Source organism: Bos grunniens, chromosome 10 (assembly GCF_055505025.1).
Source record: "Bos grunniens cultivar Pamir isolate PY7600 chromosome 10, Bosgru_T2T1.0, whole genome shotgun sequence".
NCBI lineage: Eukaryota > Metazoa > Chordata > Mammalia > Artiodactyla > Bovidae > Bos > Bos grunniens.
This window is the reverse complement of record NC_141174.1, coordinates 21,704,994-21,732,323: the sequence shown is the minus strand read 5'-3', so window position 1 is coordinate 21,732,323 and position 27,330 is coordinate 21,704,994. Positions and strand designations below refer to the sequence as shown.

Genomic DNA, 27,330 nt, shown 5'->3' with positions numbered 1-27,330 from the left:
GTGTGTGATGTATGAGTGTTGCATGGTGTATGTGTGCCTGTGGGTGGGTGTTTGTGTGTGTTGTGTGCTTCTTGTGTATGTGTGTGTCTCTCTGGGTGTTGTGTGGTTTCTGGTATGTGTGTGGGTGCGTGGTATATGTGCGTGATGTATTATATCTGTGTGCATGTGTGTTTGTGTTTGTGTGGTGTGGTTTCTGCCTGCATGTGTGTATGCCTGGGTGTGGTGGTGTATGTGTGTGATGTGAGGTGTGTGGTATCTGCATGTGTGTCTGTGCATGTATTGTGTGGTTTCTGTGTGTGTGGAGGCTGTCTGTGTGTGTGTGTGTGTGTGGTATACGTGTGTGCTGTGTGGTATATGGTATCTACGTGCACATGTGTGTGTGTGGTGTCTGTGCTAGCATGCGTGTGCACTCATGTATGCGTGCACTCAGATTCTAAAATCTCCTTTCAGGCAGTCTTCCCTCTGATCCAGTGTGATCTTCTGGCTGGAGGCTGGGTAAAAGTAATGCTGGCTATGTTGAAGTTGGCACAGATTGGAACGCAGGCAGCGTGGGACAAAGGGGTGGTAGAGCTTTCAGGCTGGAGCTGGGGACAGTGTAGCGGGGCTGAGACAGCTGGGTGAGAGTGGGGAGGGTCACTGGACAGGGTGGGTCAGCCACTGGATTGGGACAGGGTGACTCCCACTGGAATGTAGTGTCGTTTGGGGACCTCTGCCACAAGAGGGCTGGAGGCGGGCGCCTTGGGAGTTTCAAAGTTTCCCTGTAATCGTCCCATAATTTTCAAGGGGGTGGGGGAGGAGGGAAAGGATGGGTCTGGCCTTTGGTCTGCTGGTTTTCAGGTTTCATTGGGGCCTGGGCCCAGGGGACTGCTGATTTCAGGCCGAGTGCTGGTGGAGGTGGTGGGGTAGGGACGGGGCCTTGTAATTTTTAAAGTTTCCAGTGTTCAGCCAAGATTGATAGCCACGGAGTTAAACTGACCTTGGCTGCCCGCCCTGTGAGAGGTGCTTTTATTCATCTTTTCACTTAAGTCTCACCACGAGCCTGCCAGGTAGGTGTTGCTATCCTCATTTACAGAAGATGCAACCACAGCGGGAGGCAGAGTGGTCCAGGAACTGGGAGCCACGCTCAGATGTCTCCAGCACCCAGGCTCCCTTGGAGCCCTCCACACTGCTGTTCTCCGAGCTGGCAGCTTAAAAGGATGCTCTCTGCACTCGCTTTGGGGACACATGTACTAAAATCAGAACAATACAGAGAAGATTAGCACGGCCCCTGCGTGCAAAGCATTCCCTGTTTTATCTTGATTTTACCCCCTCTCAAAATTCTCCCAGAAATGTAGCTCTTTACTGTGTAGCTATCATAATAAATAAACACATGGTGCAAAATTTTAGATGAATTTATAAAAATATTTAAACTCATATCTCCATAAAGCAATGGCACCCCACTTCAGTGCTCTTGCCTGGAAAATCCCATGGACGGAGGAGCCTGGTGGGTTGCAGTCCATGGGGTCGCTAAGAGTCGGACACGACTGAGCGACTTCACTTTCACTCTTCACTTTCATGCATTGGAGAAGGAAATGGCAACCCACTCCATGTTCTTGCCTGGAGAATCCCAGGGACGGGGGAGCCTGATGGGCTGCAGTCCTTGGGGGTTGCACAGAGTCGGACGCGACTGAAGCGACTTAGCAGCAGCAGCAGCAACATAAAACAAATGCATAGTAAAATTCCATTCTTAGAGTTTAGTCAAGTTCTCTCCTTTAATTTGAATATTACACTGGTTGGTTTCTTTTTGATAGAAACAAAAATGCCTATTGAAGAAAAAGTAAAGGAGGCTCTGAGGTGTGGACTAGAGGAAGGCAGTCTACTGCTGTGGCTAGCGCACCATTCCTAGAGCCAGACCGCCTGGGCGTGAATCCACCCACCCCTCAGGCACATCATTTAATTTCTCTAGGTCGTAATTTCCTTAAGTGTCAAGTAGAGATTATTATCTCTATTATTATTTTATATAGTAATTATCATTATCATGGGTTTCCCTGGTGGCTCAGTGGCAGGAATCCATTTGCAATGTAGGAGACGTGGGTTTGATCCCCGGGTCAGGAAGATCCCTTGGAGAAGGAAATGGCAACCCACTCCAGTATTCTTGCCTGGCAAGTCCCATGAACAAAGGAGCCTGGGGGGCTACAGTCCATGGGGTCACAAAAGGTCAGACATGGTTTAGCAACTAAACAACGACAAATTATTATATTATACATTTTGTATGTTACTATAATTATTACTATTATTACTGTAGCTTACCTCATGAGGTAGTGATAAGGATTAAATAAGTCAACACATGTGAAATGCTTGGAACACAGAAATACTGTATAAATATCTGCCATTATCAACATTAGCCCCATCTCTACTCTGGTTCTGTCACTCAGATCTTCTCAAGATGTTACAGACGATGTCACCCAAGAAAAAGAAAATCTTCTGTTGCACCTTTCCTCCATGGGTTCTTTATTTATCATTTTTTCTAGTGAAAAGAACCCAGGTGATCTTTGTACTGAAAATTCACGTATGCGGGAGAATATCAAACCTCTTGCAGCTGCATTTGGGGCTGAGACAGGGGTCAAGGTAATAGGGAGGAGGCAGAATCCTTTTTCCCCCCTTTGTAGGCTTCTGTAATCCTGAGTGTGTTGCTTACGAGAACGGTTGACCCCTGCCCTCCTGGTTCTGAAGTATTTGCTGCCTCGTGACAGACAGCCGCTGGCCAGCTTTTGTTTGAGGGAGGCCAGGCTGGACCAGGTGGTGTTTGCCGGGGAGGGGAACTTCCAGATTAGTCTGGGCAGAATTGCTAAGTGAGGGGGCCCCTGAAGTTCAGCAGAGGTTGGATAGGCAGTCAAGAGCCCCTCATTTGTTTGACACGCTAAGCGCTGCCATGTGTCTGCAGGCTGGAGGCTGGCTCACCCCGGTGGGCAGCCAGGCAGCCAGACAGCCGGTCCGACCCCATCACAGTGATTGAAATGGATGTGCTCTTTCCCTTGATCAAAGACGCTGCAATAACTTCACAAAATGAGGCTGTCTCTTTGAGTGTGCTTCAATTGCATTGACAGGCTGCCAAAAGGCTATGAGAAAAAAAAATGCTTTTCTGCCTCCCCCAACCTCCACTATCACTGACCTGGACTTATTTTGGTTTTGTTTTCTTTAAGACCAAAACCAGAGACCAGGTCCATTATTTCAACATTGCTTAGACTATTGACATGCATGCATCCTGGTGTTAATGACATATTTTTGTCCTGTGAATTATTATACAGTAATGTGCTCTTGAAGTTTATGGAGGGGACCCTCATGGGACTGGGCTTGTCTGGCATGGGATACAACTTGGGACTACATGACTAGGTTGGCTTTAATGGGGTTCGTATGGGATGCAGTGGTCTCTGTTCTCTAATTTGTTTTCCCTTGACCTCTTCTCTTGCTACCCTGCACCCCAACTCAAACAGCAGAGTGGTAAACACTAGAACATCAGGTTTTTAAAAACCTTGATATCTAGACCACATCTCAGGTCATTAAATCATAATGAGGGACCCAGACATTATGATTATTTCAAGCTCTCCAGATGATACCAGTGTTTGGTCTAGGTTGTGAATGACCTGCTGTTATAAGGGCTTCATCACTCTTGTTCTTGGTTGCATCACTGGAATATAGAGTTAAGGCTTTTTGATGACCTGCTGTGTGAGGATGGGAGCTACTGATTTTGTCCTTTGCTGTGGTCCTGTCTGCTTTCTCTTCTGGGTATCAGGAATATTAACTCCTGACATCTGTTCTCCGAGTCCTTTGCCAAGCTGTTGTCTGCTGCCCAATATGATGAACTGAAATCACAGCCATAGAGGAATGGTATCGGATCACCACCACTAGGATGTTGGCTTGTCAAGCTTGTGCATCACTGAATAATTGTAATGGCAATTCTTTATTGAGTGCTGTTTGCTGCCAGGCATTGATTTTTACACTCATTAATCTTTACTAGAACCTTTTGAGGTGGTTATTAATACCCTTATTTATACCAGAAAACTGAGTTTCAGTGGGGTTAAATAACAAGTTCAAGGTCACTAAGGATTTGTACCCAGGTCTACCTAATTTCAAGGCCTATGCTCTTAACTTTTTTATGCTACCAAAGTGTCCTTGATGTATATGTAATTAATTTGCATTGCCATCGTTATTCCAGAAGTCCCCTCTCTGATGCTGTTGGCCAATCAATCAAGTAGACATAAAAAAGTCCCTTTGCTTATGGAAATTTTTAAATATCCAGAAAAGTTGCCAGAGTTCTCTGGTGGTCTAGTGGTTAAGACTCCAGACTTCCACTGCAGGGGGCATGGGTTTGATTCCTCATCAGGGGACTAAGATTCTGCAACCTACAGGACACGTGCCTCCCACCTGCCTCTGTAAAAATACGTGTGTGTGTGTGTATATATACACACAGAAGTAGAAATAATAGCATAATGAACCCCATGTACCCATCACCCAGCTTCAACAATGATTAACACCTGGCTGATTCTGTTTCATCTTTATCCTATTTTCATCTCCTACGCCAAACTGGATTGCTTCAAAGCAGATCCCAGACACAATATTTTTTCATCTCAGACATTTGGAACTCTGCTCTGTTCTGGGTTATGAGCTGGTTGCTCTGGGGCATTCAAGAAATGCCATGGCCTGTGCTTTCAAGGAGCTTACATGCAGAAAAGATATGAAAACATACCATGAAGTAGCTAGTATATAAGACCCTACATGTACAATTGGGTGTATTTCAAATGCCCAGTTATAAGTCAGTAATTTGGAATTCTGAGTGATTTTATTATTGAGAAAATATGCAAAATTAAAAATTTATGAACATAAAAATTAAACACTTCTGAACATCAAAATTGAAGATTTCTGAACGTAAAAGTGCCTTAAACAAAGCAAAAGGCAAATGATGTATATTAGCTTTAATGAAAAAGGCTAATATTAGATTTAAAAAACTCTTAAAAACCAGGAAGAAAAAGATCTTAGTAGAAAAGTGGACAAGAGATATCAATAAGCAGATTATACAATAATAACAAATAGCCAATAAATGACTATGAATGATATTTTCCTTAGTAATTAAAGAAATATAAATACTAATGATGTGGCATTTTGCTTACCAAATTGTTAAAACTTGGAAAAGAGTAATATTCAGGCCTGGGTGAAGGGAAAGGATTACGCCCCACATCATACTTGAAAAAGTAAATTGGCACTGACATTTTATGAGAGAATTTTGCAATATGGGTCAAAAGTCCTTAATTGTGTCCAAATCTTGAGCTTGACGTTTCACTTCTAGGAATTTATTCTAAAGAAATAATTAAAAATATATGCAAATATTTAGCCACAAGGATTTCCATCTAAGTTCTGCTTATAGTTGCAAAAATTAGGAAACAATCTAATCTAAATATCCAAAATAGAGAAGTGCTTAAACAAATTATGACGTCGCCATACTGGGCAGCTAGTAGAATGATATGTTATAGACGCTCATTTCACACAGTATGTGTGTGTATGTGTTATGTATATATACACACATATATATGAGACTAACATATATATATGAGACATTCAAATATTCAAAAGAAAAAATATTTTCATTTTCTTCTAAATCGAAAAGCTGCACACACTTTGTAAAAAAAAAATTCTGAGAGTGTAAAAGTACATAGGAATAAAGGTAAAGGCAGTGAGTTCATCTCTTTGAAGTAGCAGCTGTTAAGTCTACAGCCCACTGGTTTTTCTTCCTTTGTGTACTTATCATTTTTGAGGGTAAAAATAATAAAATGTCATATATCACTTTCTAATTCTTTCTTATTATTAAAAAAAAATTGCTTATTTATTTATCTTGGACTGTGCTAGGGCTTTGTTGCCGCACAGGCCTTTCTCTAGTCGTGGCAAGCAGGGGCTACTCTCTAGTTTGCAGCGTGCAGGCTTCTCAGTGCGGTGGCTTTTCTTGTCGTCGAGCAGGGGCTCTACGGCATGTGGACTTCAGTAGCTGCCGCACGTGGGCTCAGTATTTGTGGTTCCTGGGCTCTGGAACTCTGGCTCAGTAGTTGTGGCACTCGGGCTTAGTTGCTCTGTGGCATATGAGATTTTCTTGCCATAAGAAAATCTGTGGGATTGAACCTGTGTCTCTTGCATTGGCAGGCAGATTCTTTACCACTGAGCCACCAGGGAAGCCCTCTAATGCTTTCCTATATTAATTATACTGTGATTTACTTATTTCCAGGTGTATTGCATATTACCCTATGTCATTTAAAAAATCACCGTATGTCCCATTGTATGAAGGTACCATGAATTCTGGAAATTTGGGGATTAAATTTCAGAAAGTTGAATATTGGGTCAAAAGGACATGCCCTTTCAAAGACGTTTGATGCATACTCCCAAACTGCCTTCTGTTGAGCAACGATGTAGTTGATTTAGTGGTTGCTACCAGATACATCCCCAAGCCATTTAATTTATTTTATGTAGATAGATTGTAGTTCTAATAATACTGTAGAGTATAAAACACCACTTGTAACATTACTGCTACATGAAAAAAATGTATTGTGTGTCCCACTTTAAGCCCCATGTTCCAGGAACAGTCTTTCTTGATATAGCTCTGTCTGGCACCCACACTGTCCCCATTTCTCTTCATTCCAATCTCTGCTCCCCACAGCAGCACACACATATATGTTTTTTTATTTCCCAAGGTTAGTTTTTTTTTTTTTTGTCGTATGGGTTTGGGGAGCTGTAATTTCTTCTTGATAATGTTTTGTTTAGAAGCTGGAAGTGCAAAGAGAAAGTTCTGTGGCTTTTGGCATAGATGGTGGGCTCCCCTTGTCAGCATTTCTGTAGCTCCTACAGTTTTCTCAAACCTGGGGACTGCAGCTTGTCTCCTAAGTGCTTGGGCTTGAGCTGTGAAGCCGAAGCCGGCCTTGAGGCTCCTTTGCAGTGACTCCTCTCCCCGCCCCCACAGTACAAAACCGCATGTCTTGCAACCAAAACCCCACCCCCACCCCGGCTGAGTGGTATGACTAGCTTGTCTTGGAAACACCTGTGTTTGCCATCTTGGCCTCCGTCTTCCAGATCCTCAGGAAGTGCTAAAGGTACGCTTTATGCTAAAGGTATGGATGCTTTGCATCACTTGTGAGCCTATGTGGACCGACTGTTGAACCTCTGATAAAACACTGGCAGGCTGGAGCACTGAGTATCATCATGGGGGGGAAGGATTTGTCCTGTCCTTGATGAGTCCAAGGGCTACATCGTTTTGTGTTAACGTGAGACTATCTTACCTGAAGCAATAGTGTGGGCGTCTCCTCAGTGCAGAGGGTTCTGTAGGTAAAGTACTAAGAGCCTGGCTGCATCCATAGCTGGACTCTTCTGAGCTTCTCTGGCCATATCAAGTTCCTTTGGATGCCCCAAGCACAGCCAGTTCTGTGTGTTTTATGGATGGTGCCAACTTTTTTAAAGCAGTCACACTGTTAAATATTTAAGTCCATCCTCTATGTACAGATGGCACAGTGGTCAGGAGACCCACCGTTGCGTCACTTGTCGCTCTTCTTTGTCCTTTTCTGTTGTGTTCAATAAACATATTATTATTGTTACAGTTTGAGCATCTACTGTGCCCAGAGCATCTTACTAGTTGTTCTACATGTGTTTTTCTTTGAATTGCTTTTGTTCCAAACAGCCAGATGCTGCATATGGTAATTTATACAAAAATGCTCACAACATAGCACATAACTGCTGTTCAGCAAATGTTAGTTTTCTTCCTCTTTGGGCTTGGTTTGCTCAACTGTATAATGGGGGAGCTAGCTGAGCTCCTCCAGAGGTCATCCTGTGGGCCAGCCACATGGTTTTATTATTTAAAATAGCAGCTCTATTAAGGTAGAATTCACATGCCATAAAATGTATCCTTTTAAGTGTATGATTCAGTGGTTTTTAGTATGTTTACAGAGTTGTGCAAATGTTACCACTATCTAATGCCAGAATATTTTCATCACCCAAGAACACATCCATGTACCCACTGGAGGTCATATGAAAGTAAATGTTTAATTCTGTAAATCATGGCAGGGACAGGGCCTGATGCCTCCACATGCAGGAAGGACTTGCCTAGTAAGTTACTCGTCTCATCTCTCACAAATAGTGGGAGCCACCACTGCCATCTTTTCAATGAAAGAACCCTGTGGGCACCCACAAGTACAGAGGAGGGCAAGATGAGGGTGGGTGGAGCTCCAATGCTGTATCTGTTGTATTCGGTGGTGACCTGCCTACTCCAACCACTGCTCTGTCCTCCTCTCCAATGGCTGCATGGCCCCTGAGCCTCCTCTCCCAGATTGGCTGGCATCATTTGCTTTGGGGCAAGTTGTAGGCTCTGGGTGCTCCCAACTGGGTATCTGACCTCCCTGCAGTCTCTGGTGAATCTTCCCCTAAGTCTATCGTGGAAATGAAAGGAGCAAGCCCTGGGCAGTACCCACAGCTGCTCTTCTGCAAGGGGGTGTGCTTGGGAGGAAGGGATGGATGAGGCCTGCTTCTCTGGTCTTCCTGCTGCTCATGGTAACGGGGAGGCTCAGTGATGGAGGCTTCCATCACTCTCTCTGCTGTTCTTTTCTTTTTCAGATGATAGCAGTAACACCTGTATAGCACTTACTTTGTGCCAAGGTGTTTTCTAAGTACCTGACACCCATTAACTTATTCAGCCCTCACTATGACCTATGAGTAGGTACTATTGTATTCTTAATTAATAGATAAGAAAACTGAGCCATAGAGAAGCTGAATAGCTTTCTTGGAGTCACATAGCTTGCAAGTGACAGTCAGGATTCAAACCCAAGCAGCCTGGTGCCAGGATTCTTGGTCCTAACCATTATACCATACTGCCTCTTAAAGGGCATGGCCTTCTTTTATAGTGGTATTGCCAAACTGGAGCTTATCCAGGAGGATAACTCAGGTGAGCAGGTTGGAGAAATCATGTCACATGAGGAATAGTCAAAGGAGCCAGAGGTTGGTTTGAAGATGAGAAGAACCAATGGGTGGATGAGAAAGAGACAACCAAAGGGATGCATGAGGGCCATCTTCACCTTGGTCTGTGGATGCCAATTGCTTTTTCTTGAGTAGTCCCACAGAGCTGACCCAGGATCACTGAGTGAAATATTTAATGACTCAGATTCTGACTCAAACCCAGGAAGAACTTTTTACAAGAGGAGCAATCCACAGATGGAATATTTTACTCAAAGAGGACTTCCCATCCCAGGAAGAGGACAGACAGGACTCAAGGGGCATTCAGGTGGGGTGCTGTGGGGAAGGAGGGTGCTCCTGCACTGGGAAGGGAATTAAACTGATGACCTCTTGGAGTGTCCTTCATACCTACTATGATTTTATGAGTATAATATTCAGTCTGGTGGGTAGGCACACAGTTGACCCACAGCAAACCCTTCTTCAGGAACCTTCCAGGCAGACCCATTAACACACACACAGTCAAGGCTATTGCCACTCTGCTGTGGGTATATATGACATGCCAGGTGGTGACCCTGCAGGCGCAGGTCGTGACATGTGACACTGTGTCATAGTATAATGCTGCCTCTGAAGTGGGGGGGAGGTCGAGTCAACTTTTAAAGTCAACTAAACTCTTGGTGGCTCAGACGGTAAAGCGTCTGTCTACAATGCGGGAGACCCAGGTTTGAGCCCTGGGTTGGGAAGATCCCCTGGAGAAGGAAATGGCAATCCATTCCAGTACTATTGCCTGGAAAAAATCCCATGGACAGAGGAGCCTGGTAGGCTACAGTCTATGGGGTTACAAAGAGTCGGACACGACTGACTTCACTTTCACTAAACTCTTCTGCAAAATGGACAGGATCAGATTTTTTTTTTTCCCCTGTCAAAGTCTGGAAAAGTAAAAGGAACATGGGAGGGAGATATGACGGCAGAAAAGTTTAATTAAAGTGAAATCAGATATAGGAGGGCTTCCCAGGTGGCGCTAGTGGTAAAGAACCCGCCTGCCAATGCAGGAGACAGAAGAGGCAAGTTTGATCCCTGGGTTGCAAAGATCGCCTGGAGGCGGTCATGGCAACCCACTCTAGTATTCTTGCCTTGAGAATCCCATGGACAAAGAAGCCTGGCGCGCTCTTTGCAAAGAGTCGGACACGGCTAAGTGACTTAGCACGCACGCACGCACAGATACAGCAAGCAAGAAAGAGCCCCCACTCCTGCAGGCCACCCTTGTCCCACCACTGGCCGGATCACCACAGCTCTGCTCTGAACAAAGCTCCTACACAAAGGGACTTATTTTTCATTGGATATTTTGAAAACATAAAAAGTATTTGATACCTTCCCCCCCGAAGTGGAAGTAGAAGTGAACAAATGAGAGGTGCCGTGTTTGCTGTTTACAAAACCTGGGTCATTCTAGGCACCAAACAAGGGGGAAGAAGTCAAGAAAATAAAGTTCTTCTGGAACCCTGACACTAAGATTTGAAAAATATCTTTATGTGTGTGTTGGGGGGATGCTCTTTACACTTTTTGGAAACTAAAAAAAAAAAAAAAAGTTCTTCATCATGGATTTGGAAAAGTGGTCCTAACCCTGGCAAGTAGGTGCCAATTTGTAAATTTTGACCTTACTCTTAAGTAGCAGAAGTTCAACTTGGGGTACAGTTGTAGAATCACAGAAGTTTTGGATCAAAAGGGACCTTAGAGATAATCTGGTTCATATTTTCCTTCCTCTCCTTGTCTCAGAACATCCAGGGTTCAGATTCTACTTATAATCTCTCACCAAGCCGTCATCTATCTTCTGCTTGATTGCCACCAAAGACAGGAAACGTATTACTACCAATGGCAACATAATGCGTTTTGGGCAAGTTTAGTTGGAAAGTCCTTCTCTGTGTTGACATGAGAGTTGTGATTTCCAATAGATGACCCCCTTTCTATCTAAGGAACTTACAGAATCCACAGAAATCTCATTTTCCACAAAAAATCTGAAGACAAACACCATTATGTCCTTGTAAAGTCCTCTCTTACAGCCAAGAAATATTTCTTTTCTCCCTGGCAAAGATATTTAGTTCTAGCACTCATTCCCATATCATAGAGACTTATGTCTCTCTTTCCTCTTGGCTTCTTTCCTCTGATTTCAGTTTGCTGAGTCAACCCCACCCCACCGCCTCCCCCTCCCCGGACCCTGCCCCACACCGCCACAACCCCACCAACCCTGCCCTTATAGAATGTCCTTCCCCAAACTGGATACAGTATTTCAGGTATGGTCAGAAAGAGCTTAGGAAAGAATGGTATTATCTCTTATTCTTAACTCTCTACTGCTTGACTAATATCACATTGGCAGCAATGTTACACCATCAAGTCATAAAAAACATAGTCAACAAGGACTTCCACAGAATTTGAAATTGAGGGGTTACCTTCCCTCCTTGCCTCTCCTCCATTAAATTCTGGAAGACCAGGTAAATACTCTAAAAAGAAAATCCCTCATTCCCCAGCAGACAGTCCTCCCTAGACTTGGCATTGAGCAGGAGACAGTGTCTACAGCCAGCAAGAATAGCAGTGCTTTGAAGCTACAAAGGACATCCTTTCTGCAAACGGGAAGGGGAAAAGGACAAAATCTGCTTGTGCTGAGTGCATTCTCTACATCCAACACTATTTTAGATGCTTTATGTATCTCGTCTCATTTTGTCTTCTCAATAACCTTCAAGGTATGCACCGTTAGTCTTGTTTCATAAATAGGCTTGGAGAGGTTAAGTGACTTTGTGAAAGCCACACAGAGATGGTGTTTAAACCCAGGTCATTTTGACTCCAAAGCCATGTTTTTCCTTCTGCATCCTGTTGCTTCTCATCCAAACCTGACTAAAGATGAGGGGGACATTTGTGGGATAACCTCTTCCAAACTGAGGGAAAAACAGCTCAAGCTAGCCAGACCAAAAGGATTACACCATCTCTCCTGCCTACCCTCGCTTTTCTCACTGCAGTCAAACATTATTCCATGTGTGAAATCACCCAGAAGCTTTAAGGCCACAATCGCTAGATGCCTGAATTAAAAGACCACGTATCATCAAAACAACTGGAACAGAAAAACTTTGGAAAGAAGTGTTGTCCCATGGCCCCTTGCTCCCAAATTCCCACCTAGAAAAGTGCTTATTTCTTGAGTATTTCATGATAAATGCTGGAAAGGATGGCGTGATGAAGTGTCTCTTAAAACAGTGGTGCTTGGAGTGTGGCCCTGGACCAGCAGCAGCAGCATCACCTGAGGACTTGTTAGAAATGCATATTCTCCAGCTGACCCCATCCCTAATGAATCCAAAACCTCTGTGAGCAGGGCCTAGCAATTTGTTTTCATAAGCCCTCCCCATGGATCTTACTGTGCAATAAGCAATGTTCTCTTGCAGCTTCTGATGGAGAGAGATTCTAGGGCGATAAGTGGCAACCTCAGATGGCCTGGAGACTCTAAGTCATTCAGCTAGGGTGCGTGGCACCAATGGAAAAACATAATTTTCTACAAGGGGTCCTATAGGGAATGCAGAAGAAAGGAAAATATGCCTGCTGAAAATACTGCACTGAAACTAAGTTGTTGGGTAGATCTACAGCAAGATGTTTAACTTTGTGCATTCGTTTAATCCAAAAAATCTACTAACTGCTTTGGAACAACTGGCCGATTAAAGAAAAAAATATGTTTCATAATCCCACTGCCAAGGAGAGTTAGAGAAATATCCACATGCCTTCTGCTTTTAGTTTAACTTTTTCCCGCTGGGAAATGTTCCTGTACATGATAGTAGTCATTTCATTACAAGTTTGGTAGTTGCTACTAAGAATGCTGAATCAAGCCTGTCTTTTTGCATATGGTTCACATTTTTCTGTTTTACAAAAGAAGCACAAAGAAGAGGGATGTGGGAGGGATGTAGCCACTGGGTTGAAGGTGCCTTGGAGGGGACCCCAGTTGTCAGTGAAGGTCTGAGGCAATTCAAGATGGATTTCTTAATAAATAGAACACGAGAGAGCATTACAGAGAAGGAGGTGGAGATTTGCCAGAGGGAAATTGTTTCAAGAAGAGTGAACTAAATGAAAGCCTGATACCTGGATAGTAAGAAAGTATGACTGGGAAAAAGAGAAATATGGCAAGGTCCTGCACATCATTATACTGCCCCCCTTTTTTTTTTTTTTTTAAAAAGCATGTTTCATAGAATGCTAATACTACCGTAGAATGCTCCTGAACTGAACTTGGGTTCACACTCCCTCACCTATGCACAGCAAGGCCAATTAACTGACACCAAGTACAGGTGAAGGGATGTATAGCATTTATCACAGGGCACCAAGCAAAGAGAACAGGCAGCTTATTCTCTAAAGACCTGAATTCCCTCATGACTTTCAGGGCAGCCTTTTTAAAAGCAACATTTGGAAAGAAGGTTGCAGCTTGTGGGCTTTCTTTTGATTGGTTGGTGGCGAGGTAATAGGGTGATGTTTCTGGGATCTTAATCATCAATGTCTGGTTCCATCCAGTCTAGGGTCTATATGCTGTGGTCAGCATGTAGTCATCATCATCCATCTATCTGTGTGGGAGGTCATAGTTTCTGCAAAACAACCCAAAGATATGCATCAGATTATTATGTAGATTCCTTGAGGAGGAACTGGGGCTGTTTTTTAAAATTTATTTATTTTTAATTGAAGAATAGTTGCTTTATAGTATTGTGTTGGTTTCTACGAAACATCGACATGAATCACTCACAGGTTTACCTATGTCGTCTCACACTTGGACATCACTCCCACCTCTCCCCCCATCTCACCTCTCTAGGTTCTTACTGAGCTGGAGCTGGGGCTCTGTTTTATTGAAGACCTATTGTTTAAGCTATCATTACTTTTCTTGCTTGACTGTTCTTCCTTTGTTTCTGCATTCTCTCACTTCCCTAGTTAGTAACTGCTTGAGTCTGCTCTTTGGAACTCAGGGAAGGCCTAGGAGACTAAAGCCTTTTTCTACAAACAAGGAATGGGCTTTGATACCTGAGAGGGCCACACAGGGTCTTGTTCAGTTTCAACTCCACCTTTTCTTTGATATTCCTCTACCCTCTGAGGGGAATACAAGCAGGACCAGAAAGGGGATAAAGTTTTGGATAGAGAGATTAATCATGAACTCAGCAGGGGAACTCAGTTTTAGGGGGATTTGGGTTCACTCACTCACAGTTAAGGGAAGTTCCAACTGTTAAAGAAGTTTAGGAATTGCTGCAAATGGTATCTTCCTCTTAGAGCTGAATTGTGAACTGATTTAAGGTTCTGAGAAGTCCTGCCATCAACAAATCTTTTTATTTTATTTGGCTCAATATATCCAAAGTTATTTGGCTAGAGAACCCCTTCATCCCCAATAATTCCTGGTCACACTCCAAAGGGCATCAACTGTATCCATCGCTATAGCAAAGTGACAGATAGAAAGATAGAGGAGCAGCAGCTTCACATTCCAGGAGAAGGGAAGACAGAAGCCACACTTGGGGAGACTGTTCTCCTAGGGAAGCTGGTAGGAAAAACAGCAAAAGTCCAACAACAAATAAGCTACTTTGAGATGTGAGGTGCGACCCTGTCCAAGGAGCCCCCCAAGAACAGCTAAAGGAAAGCAGGCTGGCCAGGGGGCACAGCAGAGGCCCCCGTGTTGTCATCTGAACTACTCCAGAAATGGCCTTCCACTCAAACTGGAGCAAAAGGCTCTTGATTTGAATATTTATCCCACTTCCTCCCCTTCTCCCTCAAAAGAGTTCCATTTTCCAGAGAATTACAAAGAATAAAGATACCTGGGCAGTTCCCTTATATACCAGCCCTGGGACCCAGGCCTTTCTTGGTCTCCCTTCCAGGTCTGGGGGACTCCCGTCTGCCAGGACTAGGTACTGGCCATCATGCTCTCTCTCTTGTCTCTGGGTCTTGGTTTCCCCATTTGTAAAGCGTTTGGGTGAGACTAGTGATCTCTTTAGATTTTTCTCCAGCTCTGTCAATTCTGAAATTTTGTGAGAGCTTGGAGTTTGGGATCTGAATTCCTGTGCTGTTATGAACTAGCTGTGATATTTGAACAAGTAACCTCTGCTCCATGCACCTCTCCTATGAAGGATTTGCACACTGGGTGACCTTGAGGCCCAAATGAGATACTGCCTCAGTCATGGCGGTGTTTGGAAAATCATTGTAAAGACAGAAAGTGGTGCTTTCCATTTGGGGTGTGACATGTGAGTGCTCCTTGGCTCTACATATGGCTCATCATCTGCTTTGCTTTTCTCATGGTTTCCTCCCTTTTGATGCCCCCATTGGTTTGTTTTGCTCTGTCAGCTGGTGTTTGCTCTGTTCTCTGCTCATCAGTTACTCAACTGCACTCACTGGCAGTGCGGGCCTCCCACATTTTCCCAGGTGTCCACAAGTTGGGCTAATGTTGAAGACTAACAAGCTTAAAATAATTTCAGATTTGTCTTCATTTGGACAGAGAGGTTGACCCGAAGTAAACCACTGGGCTGTTTTTGCAAAGGGCTTCTTGCCAAAAATATTTAAGTATATGAGTCAGAGATGAAATTTCCTACCTAAGAACACACTGCAGTCTAAGCAGAGAGTAACCTCACTTAGATTGATGTAAAAACACTTTTTGTCTTTTAAGGAAGACCCATCAGTTGACATTTTAACCTTCTCAAGGTTGTTCCAGAGTGGGGTAGGAAGAAATGCCATGGTTTGTATCTATACCTTTGTGGTTAGAACAACCCTGAGATCTGAAAACTGCACTAGATGCCAAACCCTAGAAATGGCCAGTTACCTTGTCAGTTCCTCTTGGTCCATGCTCTTCACATAGAGTAAGTCTGAAAGTTCATGAATTGGGGGCTGGTGTTTTGAGCAGGGGGAGATAGAACAAAGGTGTTGTTGTTCAGTTGCTCAGTTGTGTCTGACTCTTTGTGACCTCATGGACTGCAGCACGCCAGGCTTTCTTGTCCTTTACTATATCCTGGAATTTGCTCAAACTCATGTCTATTGAGTCGGTGATGCCATCCAAGCATCTCATCCTCTGTCATCCCCTTCTCCTCTTGCCCTCAATCTTTCCCAGCATCAGGGTCTTTTCCAATGAGTCTGCTCTTCAAATCAGGTGGCCAAAGTATTGCAGCTTCAGCTTCAGCATCAGTCCTTCCAATGAATATTCAGGACTGATTTCTTTTAGGATTGACTTGTTTGATCTCCTTGCAGTCCAAGGGACTCTCAAGAGTCTTCTCCAACATCACAGTTCAAAAGTATCAATTCTTCGATGCTCAGCCTTCTTTATGGCCCAACTCCACATCTGTACATGACTACTGGAAAAATGATAGCTTTGACTATATAGACCTTTGTCAGCAAAGTGATGTCTCTGCTTTTTAATACACTGTCTATGTGTGCCATAGCTTTTCTACCAAGAAGCAAGCATCTTTTAATTTCATGTTGCAGTCACCATCTAAACAAGGAGGATTGCTTATTAATTTAAAACAATAAAGTTTGCAAGGGAAGAAGGGAAACTAGGTAGGATTTAACATTTGGTCATGTATATATAAACCATTATAATTTACATCCTGATTGCTTTTCTACAAGAAACGTTACTTCTCTCTTCTGAGAGTAATGAAACTATTTCTATATGAAAATAAACTTCCCCTTCTTTTACTCAAACTTTTTCACACTTTTTGCTGATTTCAAATCGCCCCTTCCCTTGGGGCTGGTTGGAATAGAATGTTCTCTAGTTTCCATTGGAGAATCTGGCTGTGCTTTGAGTGCAGATAGTTGGCTAAAAAAATAACACCATGATAATAAAAATAAATAGCTAAGTTTAACTGGGCACTTACCATGTGAGCTAAGTGCTTTATTTACATTATCTAGTGTAATCCGCCCAGCAACTGAGTGAGGTAGGTATTATTATCTCCCTCTTTCTAAATGGTCATGGACAGTCTGAGGCTTGGTTTGACTACAGGCCTTTTCAAGACTGCAGAGGGTTGGAAAGTTCAGTGGTTAACTGGAAGTGGTGGAGCTGGTTAGTTAAGGCAGGCAGGCTACAGTCTGACTCTGTGACCACTGCTTTCTGTCTTCATATGACTTCTTTTTCTTCAAGAAGACATCTTGGAAACTTCCCAAGACAATTTGCAGACAGCCTGTAGGTGGAGAACTGTGGGTCCATTCACTTGGAGATCCTTTAGCAAAGGAAAGTGACCTTGCCGGGTGCTTCCTGCAGCGGTCTAGGTCCTCTGGGTCTTCTTTTGTTCACTGTTGTTCTTTCCTCTGCAGCACACCTGGGGCAGGTGTGCCCATAACTGTGGATTCCAAGCCTCAGAGGAACATGGCAACAATTCCTCATTCAAGCTCAGTTGTAAAACTCTGAAGGACTTAGAAGCAGCCTTCAGCCTGTGGACTTTGTCGTCTGGAGTCTATTCCTTGGAGCCTGGTCTGAGGAAAATGCTGAGGGCCCTGGGGAGAAAGCGGGGCTGTGTTTGGGCCTATGGGCCTGGCGTGGGGGCTGGGAGGCAGCATCTGTATGTCCAAAGGAGCACAGCGGGTACTCGCAGGTAGCATGTGGCCCTGGGGACCCTCGGAGCCCCAAGGTCAGATTATATCCCCTGGAACAAAGGTTTGGACTCTGTCTCTTCTTCAGGCATGTGCTTCTGTCCCCAGCAGCCTCAGCTGGGACTCTGCAGGCCCAGGAGGAGGGGCACTCTGTGTCGTCTAGGAGCCGGACTTGGGGGGGCGGGTACCATCCTCAAGAAAGAGATGCTGGCCTTGGCCGTGAGAGCCAAGGGGCCCCGGGTGAGTCAGCGTGGCCACTGGCCCCAGGGACAGACTTCCCCACGGAGGAAGAAGCAAACAGTCAGGCCCCATTAAAATGTTGCCCTTGGCGAGGAGCTGTCCCCTGCAGGCCGTGCTGAGTCTGAAGGGGTGGACTCTAAGTTTCCGGGAGTACTCCCCACCAGAGTCTCCCGGGCTTCCTGGGGGTGTCTGGGCCCATGTTGGAGGCCGGCTGGCCAGGCTCTCTGACACAGCCGAGAGCAATCTTGCCCCAGCCGTATCCAGCCATCGGCCCAGGCCAGGCACTGTCTCACACTCGCTGTTTTCCTGGCCAGTGCCCTCGAGGTTCGGTGCTAGGATCCCCGCTTTATAGATGGGGCTCAAAGAGCTAAGCAACATAACTGCCAAATCTGTAACTGGCTGGGTCCAGGATTCAAATCCAGGTGTATCTGGGTTGCTTTCCATTCCATCCTTAGGCCTCCTCGGAAGGTAGCACTAACCTGCCAGAGGACACTAATCCTGAGTGAGCATCTGGGGTAGCAAGCGTGATCTTGGGATTCAGGGCTTGTCTTCACGAGATGAAGTGGGAGTGAAACGTGGTCCTTTGGTGAAGGCATTGAACACAGTTTCCCTGCATGCGTGGTTCAGGTAAATGCCTTAATTATACAGTCATCATACTGGTAGTAGTGAGATGCCCTGCGTCTTGTTCTTAAATCCCAATTTCTGAGTGCAAGTGTGTAATGAAGCAACTAGTTTTGGGGGAAACTGTGGTGTTTGGTGCCGTCACAAGAGCAGAAGTCTTTTCTGTAGCTTTTCTGTCTTGCTGATAACTTACGGATTTTACAGAGGCTGTCTGACCTGTCCTTTCCTTCTGTACCCTGTATCCCTCACCTCTCAGTTTGTATGCTCAATTCTGATATGTCCTTGATCCCAAGAGGCACCTTTTCCCCACACTTTAATGGCACACATCTTGTAATTGAGGTCTACATTTAATGTGGCAGGGCTGTTTAAATTGATGTTACATTTTTAGGATGGATAGAGACCAAGAATTCAGGAAATATGATAATGCATGCATTTATTCAACTCATCAAATGCCTACAATAAATCTCAGGCATTGTGCTAGATGCTTGGAATATAGAAACAGCCAAGTTTCAGTCTCTTGCCTTTGGGAGGTCACAGTCTAATGGGGGAGATAGACTAGACACATCATCAGGCTCGTTGTAATAGGGGGCATTAGGGGAACCAGGCTGTGTGGAGGGTCAGAGGAAGGAGGCGGAGGACATAGGGAGCCTGGGACCACTTTAAGGAGAAGGTGTATCCTGAATGAGGTGGGAAGACAAAGGTTTGGGAGTAGGCTGGGATGGGTTGGGGAATGGTATTCCAGAAAGACTGACTGGTTGAAGCAAATAGAGGCTTAGAATCATAAGACACTAGGGTGTGTTTCTGAGTCTCAACAAGTTGCTTGTGGCTGGAATGGAGGATATGTGGAGACCTGGGGGTAAAACGGGGATGTGGGGAGAGCAGGGGCCAGATCATGGGGATCCCTAAGCTTGTGCAAATCAGCATCATCTCCATCCTGAGTCCGATGGCAAATCTTTGAGGTATTTTAAGCAGGGGATTGATGCCCAGATTTGTGTAGAAAGTGGGTGGAAAAGGGATAGTGGGGTGAGGTGGAGGAGGTGAGCAGAGTGACAACTATTGAAAGAGAAAGAAGAGTGACCCCGAACGAAGCCCAAAGCCTCGTTTTTATGTACTGTTCCCAGGCAGCGTGGACCTGACCATGGAGGCTTGAAGAAGATCAAGCCGTGGTGCAGCAGGGCATCTAGAACCAGCACCTGCAGGCCCAAGTGGTCTTAGCCCCATCAAGTGTGGCCTTCTCTCGGGAAAGTCACGTGATCAGTAGGCAAGCGGACTGTAGGAGCAGATGCTGGGAAAAGCTAGAAAAAGAAGAAAAGCCTTTCACTTGTCTCTGCTTCTTAAGGGTTGTATCAACCTACAGGGATGATATTCCAACTTGTACTTGCCAAGTTAGTTCACCAATCCGAACTTCTTACAAAGAGATGGGACATGCAGTGGACATTTCTGAGTGTGGTGTAAGAGATTAAGTGTTAAATGTCATAAGGAAACAGCGCGAAGCCCAAGATAAGTGGCTGTGGTTGTGCCTGAGAGTCACGCAGAAAACCGTGTTTTCTGGCCCATCTTCAAGGGACACGCTGGGGGAGGGCTGCTGGAGTGAGAGGTGGAAGGAGCGCTCCGCCTTGCCGGGGAGGGTTTGAAATGGATGGGAGGCCACTGTTGATACTGTGACCCAAAACTTATGGTTCTTTTCTACTTCCCACTTCCCGAACAGGTGCAGTGCCATACTTACACCGGGTACTGCTGGTGTGTCACCCCAGACGGGAAGCCCATCAGTGGCTCTTCTGTGCAGAATAAAACTCCTGTATGTTCAGGTACCGTAGGGAAGGGCGGGAAGAAAGAAAAGGGTTGGAGAGAGACGCCTTGGCCAGTCTCCTGCTTCTGTGGGTGGACCTTTGAAAGACTGGTGGTGGTTATGAGTCCTCTTCCTGGTCAGGGAGGAGTCCACCTGAGCGCGCTTGCTCTGTTGGGAGTTGGGTGATAGGGTCAGTATATGTCTCTGGGTATGTATTTCTTTATTTTGAGTTTAGGTTTCTGGTTCATTGCTCTTTTCCCAAGTATCAGCTGTAACCTCGAGAGAGCACGGTCTATAAGTTTATAGCTTGGGTGCTCTAGGTTACTAGAGACCCTAGGCACACTTTATCGAGATGGATTTCAAGATCGCACGGGAGTTCAGCATCAAAGGCTATGGCGAGCAATTAGTGATGCCTTTCACGGGTGCAGGAGAGGGAAGTGGTGGTCTATGTTGCCATATGCTTGCCACCGGTGTAACATACAGTGATGGAAAACACTTGTGCCAGTGGCCCTGAAATCCGGCTGTCATCAGCGGTGCCTGGGGAATTCAAAAAGAACCCAAATGTTGAGGCTTCTCCTTCAATATTTGGATCCAGTAGGTCTAGAGTGAGACTGGGAGTCTACATGCTTATGAAGCTTCTCAGGTGGTTCTGATGCTGAGACAAATTAGGGAACCACTCTTTCATAGCGACCCTCCTAGTAAGTCCATAGGAAAAATCAAGTCTTTTCTATTTCCAACTCTATGGGCATAGAGAAACTTTGTTCTTAGGTCAGTTTTGTGGGATTGTGTATTATGGATTTATAGAAGCCCTATACTTCCATTCTGATGGTAAGGAAATTCAAGTCACTCCCTTAATTCACTATGCAGCTCAGCCCATGTTAAAAAAAAGTCTGTCCCACCCACCAGCTGCTTCCTATTTCTCTGTAATCTGTGTATATGAGATTTTATGTATTTACGTATTTTTAATTTTTAAGTGCAAGCAAAGTATAAAACATTATTCTAACGCCTATGGGAAATTCCAAACTCCAGCAGTCCTGTCCTAACATTTTTCTTTTTCCCCTAAATTTATTCATTTTTTTCGACCAGCCCTGCTATATAAGGGGAAGAGTGAGTGGAAAGGGCAGTAAGTATCTACATTAGGAAACCAAAATTTGCAGGCCAAAAAGGAAAGTTTACTTTATTTGTGGTTTACATGGAAACTGGAAACCTTAATTGGGGTTGGTGTGGGGAGGGGGAGGAATGAAACCTTCTTGCAAATGACCTGGAAAGTTTCATTTAAAGCAAACAAATGTGCTAGAAACAAGTCATGCAGGGTAATATAATTGAATTCGCACAAAGCTCGTATATGGAGAAGGGATCGGATATGAACAGGGATGGATTTCTTCTCTTTTGTCGTAGGGACCTCCCCCGATGCCCTTCCATGCTTGAGCTGGCTGTGCCCTGCGTGTGTGGGGCAGGGCATCCCGGGGAAGGCAGGTGCAGCAGGCTCAGGACTGTCAGATGGGGGTTCAGGGCACCCGAGTACATGCAGGGCACCGCATTTGGCAAACCCACCCGCTACCCACCCTCCTTGAGGATCGGGCTGCGTCTAGAAAATTGTTTCCATGCCTCAGACTATTTTGGCCCATTCAGTACAATTGGGCCAACAATTTTCTACTTAATGCAGATGGAAAATCGCCGATTTCCTGCCCTCACCAGCAAGGGATGTCAGTCACTGCATTTGCAGTGAGAGGGGTTTTCTTTGCCGTCGGCCCTACTGACTGAATGTGGCTCAGAACGTGGAACTGGTGGGAAGTGGAGGCGAGGGGGCAGTGAGTGGAATGTTCAACAAAGGAGTTATGTGGATGTGGAATTTTGTAAAAATCTGCTCAAAACTATTGCCAGGGAGCCTGGAAATCATGGTTCATCTCAACAGTGCTGTGATACCAGTGACATTGATGTTAAACAAACCCCACTCACATGTATGTATGTACTCACTTTGTATATAATGTTCCTAGTTGTGTATACAGTATCTATATACATAACCATATGCTCCTAACAGCAGGCTTTACCAACTCTTTGAAAGAAACCAACCGCGATGCATTCTGAACGTCTGTGTTTTTGTTTCCCCTCTCACCCAAGGTTCGGTCACCGATAAGCCTGCGAGCCAGGGTAACTCAGGAAGGAAAGGTGAGTGGAGTTTCACGCTTTATCTAAATGTTTGCTTCTAAAGCCCGTCCAAGCAGGCGTTCTTGGACAAGATGGAAGGAGCCTGGCGTGAAAGCTAAAAGTGCCCTGCAGAGAATCTGCATTCTTGTTCTGTTCCCTCCCAGAAGCCCTGGAGGTAAGTAAGGCTCATCACCTCCCAGAATTTCTGAGCGAGATGAGCAGTGCACATTGCAGGGGAGGACCCTGAGACCCTTGGTTCCTGGGAAGTTCAGTCAATCAACTACCGGTGTGTAGCCAGAGTTAAACAGAAAAGCACAGCGAAGGTGGGCATGCCCAAGTCTACCCAGACTCTTCTATTTTGGAAACCCATCTGAGCATTTTTTTCCCTCTTTGAGTCTCCTTGACAATTGTTCTGGCACATCCAGAGTCTCTTCACTAAGACTAGCGTGCTCCATGGGCATGTGACCTGGGCAGCTGTGGTCCCGAAATTCTTATTTTGGTCTTGAACTTGGGTTTTGTCAGTGCAGTGCAATGGGACAACTAAGCGTGCATGTGGGCAGTAGAGACACGGGTACTGTGTGCATTCACTGTGGCTTCATTGACAGATGGCTTTTGTGATGAGGGCTACTGGTCTTCCATAACCTGCTTAGAATTTTCATTTTTCTTTGCCTAGAAAGTAAGAAAGTATTTGTTACTCAGTCGTTGTCTGATTTTTGCCACCCCATGGAATGTAGCCTGCCAGACTCCTCTGTCCATGGGATTTCCCAGGCAAGAATACTGGAGTGGGTTACCATTTCCTTCTCCAAGGGATCTTCCCAACCCAGGGATCGAACCTGGGTCTCCTGCATTGCAGGCAGATTCTTTACTGTCTGAGCCACTAGGGAAGCCTTTCTTTACCTAGAACAATGATAAATAGCGAGTTGAAAAACACCATGACAAATCAAGAGAGAGACCATGGAGGAGAGGATCAGACTTAATACTTTAGTGTCTTTCATGGCACCCTTTCTCCTGTGTTTTGAAGAAAAGGCTTTTTCACTCTGCACTGGGCCCTACAAATTGTGCAGTTGGCCTTGATGAGGGCATTTATCTAAGTGCTGGTTAGTGGACCAACCGACATGAGGAATGGGCCTCTGGGATGTGCTGACCATACTTTCCAGTATGGAAGACGCTAAGATTCGCCACTTCTTACCTCCAGAACAGCATACACACAGACAGCTGGTGGTTGCATGGAAAACAGGTTTCAATCTTATTGCCCATGCAAGCACTCCAGAAGCCTCATTTTGGGGTCTCAGGTAAAACCCAGGTGGGAGATCTCAGCTGAGTTTGAGCCCTCCTACTTGACTCTGAGCCTTGGGAGCTTCATGCTCATAAGAGCTATATGGAGAGTTGGGCCTGCAAGGATCAGAGTAGGGCAAGCAGGCTTATCCTACACTGCAGTCACAGAGAGGCCAGGGTGAGGCCCTGGCCCTTGCCCCAGCTAATTCCATGGGGACCCAAAGAGGAGGCAGAGTCCCTCTGCTTGAATGGAGGAACTGAGAGTCTGGAGAACCTGCTCTCCCTGCATGCAGGTGCTCCAAGAAGATAGGGAGTAGAGCTTGGTGATACCACCTCCTTCTAGAAACCATGGACCAAAGGACCCAATGGGCTGCTCCCCTACCAGCAAACTGGAATGAGTAAGTGGGCAAAAAGAAAGTACTTCGCAGCCCCAGGGAGACAGCCTTGAATGTTGGTGGTTCCCTCCTAGGGGGGAAGGCAGGAGAGGGGATAAACATTTCTTCCTGCAAAGATCTGAAATCATCAACACTGTGAGTGGCATGTCTGCTTGTAATTGATTGGGGTTGGAAAAGGGAACTGCCTTCAGTTTTGCTTGTTGCCACTGAAGTCTTCAGGAGCATAAGCTTTAATCCTGAGCATGAGGTCCTGGTGGTAGGAAAAAGAAAGAGCAGCCATGCAGAACAGACCACCCAGACTTTCCCCACCAAAGGGAACAGAGTGCATGATGCTGGATGAAGCACCTGCCCCAAGAAAGGCCAACCAGAGGATCTGGCTTTTAAACTGCACAAGGAAATAACTTCCCAGGTTGTCTTGTATGTTGTGAATGATAATAGGAATCAGACCGTGCTCACAGCAGGCTCTTGCTGATCCAGGTGGGAGAAGGCAGGGGAATCTGATTCCTCCAGGGAGGGGGGTGGATAGAGTGTGAAGCCTCAAGTTCCTACCTCTTCACTCCCTTATCCCAGCGGGTTCCTCTGTTCCAGATGGTGGTGTAGGGGCTTCCTCTTTGGTGCAAAGGCCTGGCAGCGGGGAGGGAAAGATGCTAGGGCTCACTTGCCCCCTGGAGACTTGACTTCTGCCCAGTGGCCTCTCTTTCCTTCTACTTTGGAGGGTTCCCAGAGGTGCTGCAGTCTGTGGGGTCACAAAGAGTCGAGCACAACCGAACAACAGCAGAGGTGTTGAATCTCTTCTCTTTGTCTGCCGTGGGCAGGGCAGTGAGAAGCCACCTGTAGGAAGGCCCACCTGAAGCCACACCTGTCCAGGAAGCTGGGGTTTGAATGGGGACAGGGTGCGAGAGGGCATTGGTAATATCCTGTGTCGGCCCCACCGAGGTGCCTCTTCAGCTGCCACTTGAGAATGGAATGTGCTCCGGAGGGCAGCAGGTGGGAAGACACAAAGGGCCCTTGTCTGAGCTCGTGCCCACATGGGGGGTCTCCCAGAAGGCATCTCCCCAGAGCCGCAGCTCCAGAGACCTGCCCAGAGGGACGCTCGGCCCAGAGGACGTCCAGAAAGAAGGCGAGGCTGGGGGTCTGGGTGTGTGTGCGTGTGGGGGCTGGGGGGGTGGGAGCAGGGGAGGAGCACACCCAGCTCTTTCTTTCCCTACCCTTCTGCCTTTTTGAACATGCTCCATGGACCGGACTTGGAGGGATCGGTTCTCTCCGCCTGGGAGGAATGAAAAGGCGTATTGTGTGACGGAGGGTCTGGTTGCCGGCCAGGAATCAGTCCTCTGAAGGCAAGGAGGAGAAAGGCAGAGTGGGAGGAGGCCCGGGGAGATAGCAGGAGGCAGGAGAGAGGGAGAGAGGCCAGGCGGTAGCAGGTCACAGGCGTCTGGCCAGCAAGCAGGTCTGGGTCGCTCCTGCTCCTGGGTCCACAGGTGTGGGGCCCGAGGGGAGAAGTCGGGGGAAGGAGGGAGGGAGCCCCGGTTATCTTACCCAGATGCACGTGCTGCAGGAGAGGAGGAGGGTCAGAACTTCAGACTGTTTACTTAATCCCCTGGAATGTCTTCACTGTGCTCTGTTCTTTGGGCCCCTTGTGTTTCCCCGGACTCCTTTATGGGCACATGTGTGGTAATTAACACATGCGGGGTAGGTCCCGGGCCATGTGTTTGAGTTTCAAATATCCATTGATCTGGGACACTCCCATCCTGCAGCCGTCCCTTCTCTGATGGTCCTCACCCTCCGAGAGAAATGGAAGGGGTATGTGTGCATTTTGGGGGGTGGGGGCACACGTGCATCCACATGTGTTTTATTGATGCTGACAGAGGAATATCAGAAGAGAGGAAAGGACCCCCAGCAACCCCTGAGTTCTGACCATCTGCTGCTAAAATAGTTGAAAGCTACAGAAAGTGAGAGGAAGGAATTTGGGGTTTCCATTGAAGTAGAAAAGTGACTGGGAAGCAAAATGTGATTTAGAAACAGTGACTTTACCCTGAGCAGCTTCTCCTGGCCCACCAGGGCTTGTGGATGTTCCTGAGGTGCCTCTTTCAGGGGTCTAGATGCTAACAAATGTGGGCAATTTGAGGGAGTTTCCAGGATAACCTAACAGAGTCAAGGACTGGTCCTAGGCTTCATTGCTTATGAGGTGCAGTAAGGATGTTCTCAGCTTCCAGTGGGGTGTTGGTGGGGCAGGTGAAGAATGGGAGACTAGTGGGAGAGGACTTGGACAATGATTTCTGGCAGTTTCTGGGAACTTTTTCTCCGGAGCGCCTAGGATACGTGGCCAATGAAAATTTAGGATCATAGGGAGTTTTCTGCAGTTTACTCTTTTCTTACTTCTAAGAGCTCTGGGAGTGAGCAGTGTAAGGAAAGTGAAAGAAGAATAAAAACATTTAGAAAACTGCTCTCTTTTCTGCACGTGCTCCTGTATTTGTCAAGCCAGTCTTGGAGAGAAGCGGAACTTCCAAAATACAACTCATAGAGACTTCTTTTATTGCGCCCCCCACCTCCCGCCCCTCCACTGACTGCTTCATAGCATGTGTTCCAAGTGAAGAATGGATCACAGTTATTTTTCCAGAGTCCGTCTCTGGGTCTCGGATTTGAGGATCTCTCGTGGTGTTTGGTCTACAAGTTGATGCCAGCTTGGACACCTTGTCACTCAAATGGTGGAGCCATCAGCACTCCCTCTTAGGGCCGAGGGATGTGCTTAGGGCAGGGATGATGGATGGTAGGTCTCCCAGATGAAGGGGCTCATGTGCTCTCCAGCCTCCGCTCTCATGGGGGTTAAGTACACCTGAAGGGGTTTCCTTGCATTGCCTCGAACCTGGTGGAGGTGTGCAGAGTCAGCTGTCTCAGAGCATCCTATACACAGAATGTCACCCCGTTCACGTGTCTTTCACCTCTTCCCAGCCACCTCTTTTTTCTCTTCTCTCAGCCCAGAGAGGGCAGCTACGTTCATAGGTGATCTGTCAGCCTTGCCACCAGATGGCTTAAGTCTGATTACCCTCCAGCCTGGGCTGGATTTGAATGGATTTGAATGGAGATGGGCAACTGATGACCTCTATGTGTTGACCTCGGCTCACATTGGATTTCCCTGTGGAGAACCATTCATTCTGATGCGTGCCTGCTACAAACTGTACCTAAGTAGCTCCAGGCCCATGAGATGCAGCTCTTTTCTTCTCTGCATGCAGTCGCTGCTGCTGGCTGGTGTCTGAGCCACCCTGACCAAGCCTGGCATATCAGTATATCAGTTTCAAAGAGATCAGTTGCAGAAGCGGTGTGCATGAGTGTGCTTAAGTATTCACGTGT

At 46.1% G+C, this 27,330-nt stretch overlaps 1 protein-coding gene and 1 non-coding gene across 7 annotated transcripts in view; both read left to right on the top strand.

Moving 5' to 3' along the window:
* SMOC1 (SPARC related modular calcium binding 1) overlaps positions 1 to 27,330 on the top strand; it is a 146,831-nt gene that overhangs the window by 70,218 nt on the left and 49,283 nt on the right. For all 6 annotated transcript variants that reach the window (XM_086320015.1, XM_086320013.1, XM_086320011.1 and 3 more), the window contains exons 4-5: positions 20,084 to 20,183; positions 22,286 to 22,333. In XM_086320015.1, the coding sequence (XP_086176141.1) occupies positions 20,084 to 20,183; positions 22,286 to 22,333 (148 nt within the window). The remainder of the gene's footprint in view (positions 1 to 20,083; positions 20,184 to 22,285; positions 22,334 to 27,330) is intronic.
* LOC147364097 (U6 spliceosomal RNA) lies at positions 1,206 to 1,315 on the top strand. The gene has a single exon (XR_015135677.1). It is a non-coding gene; the product is annotated as a U6 spliceosomal RNA (small nuclear RNA).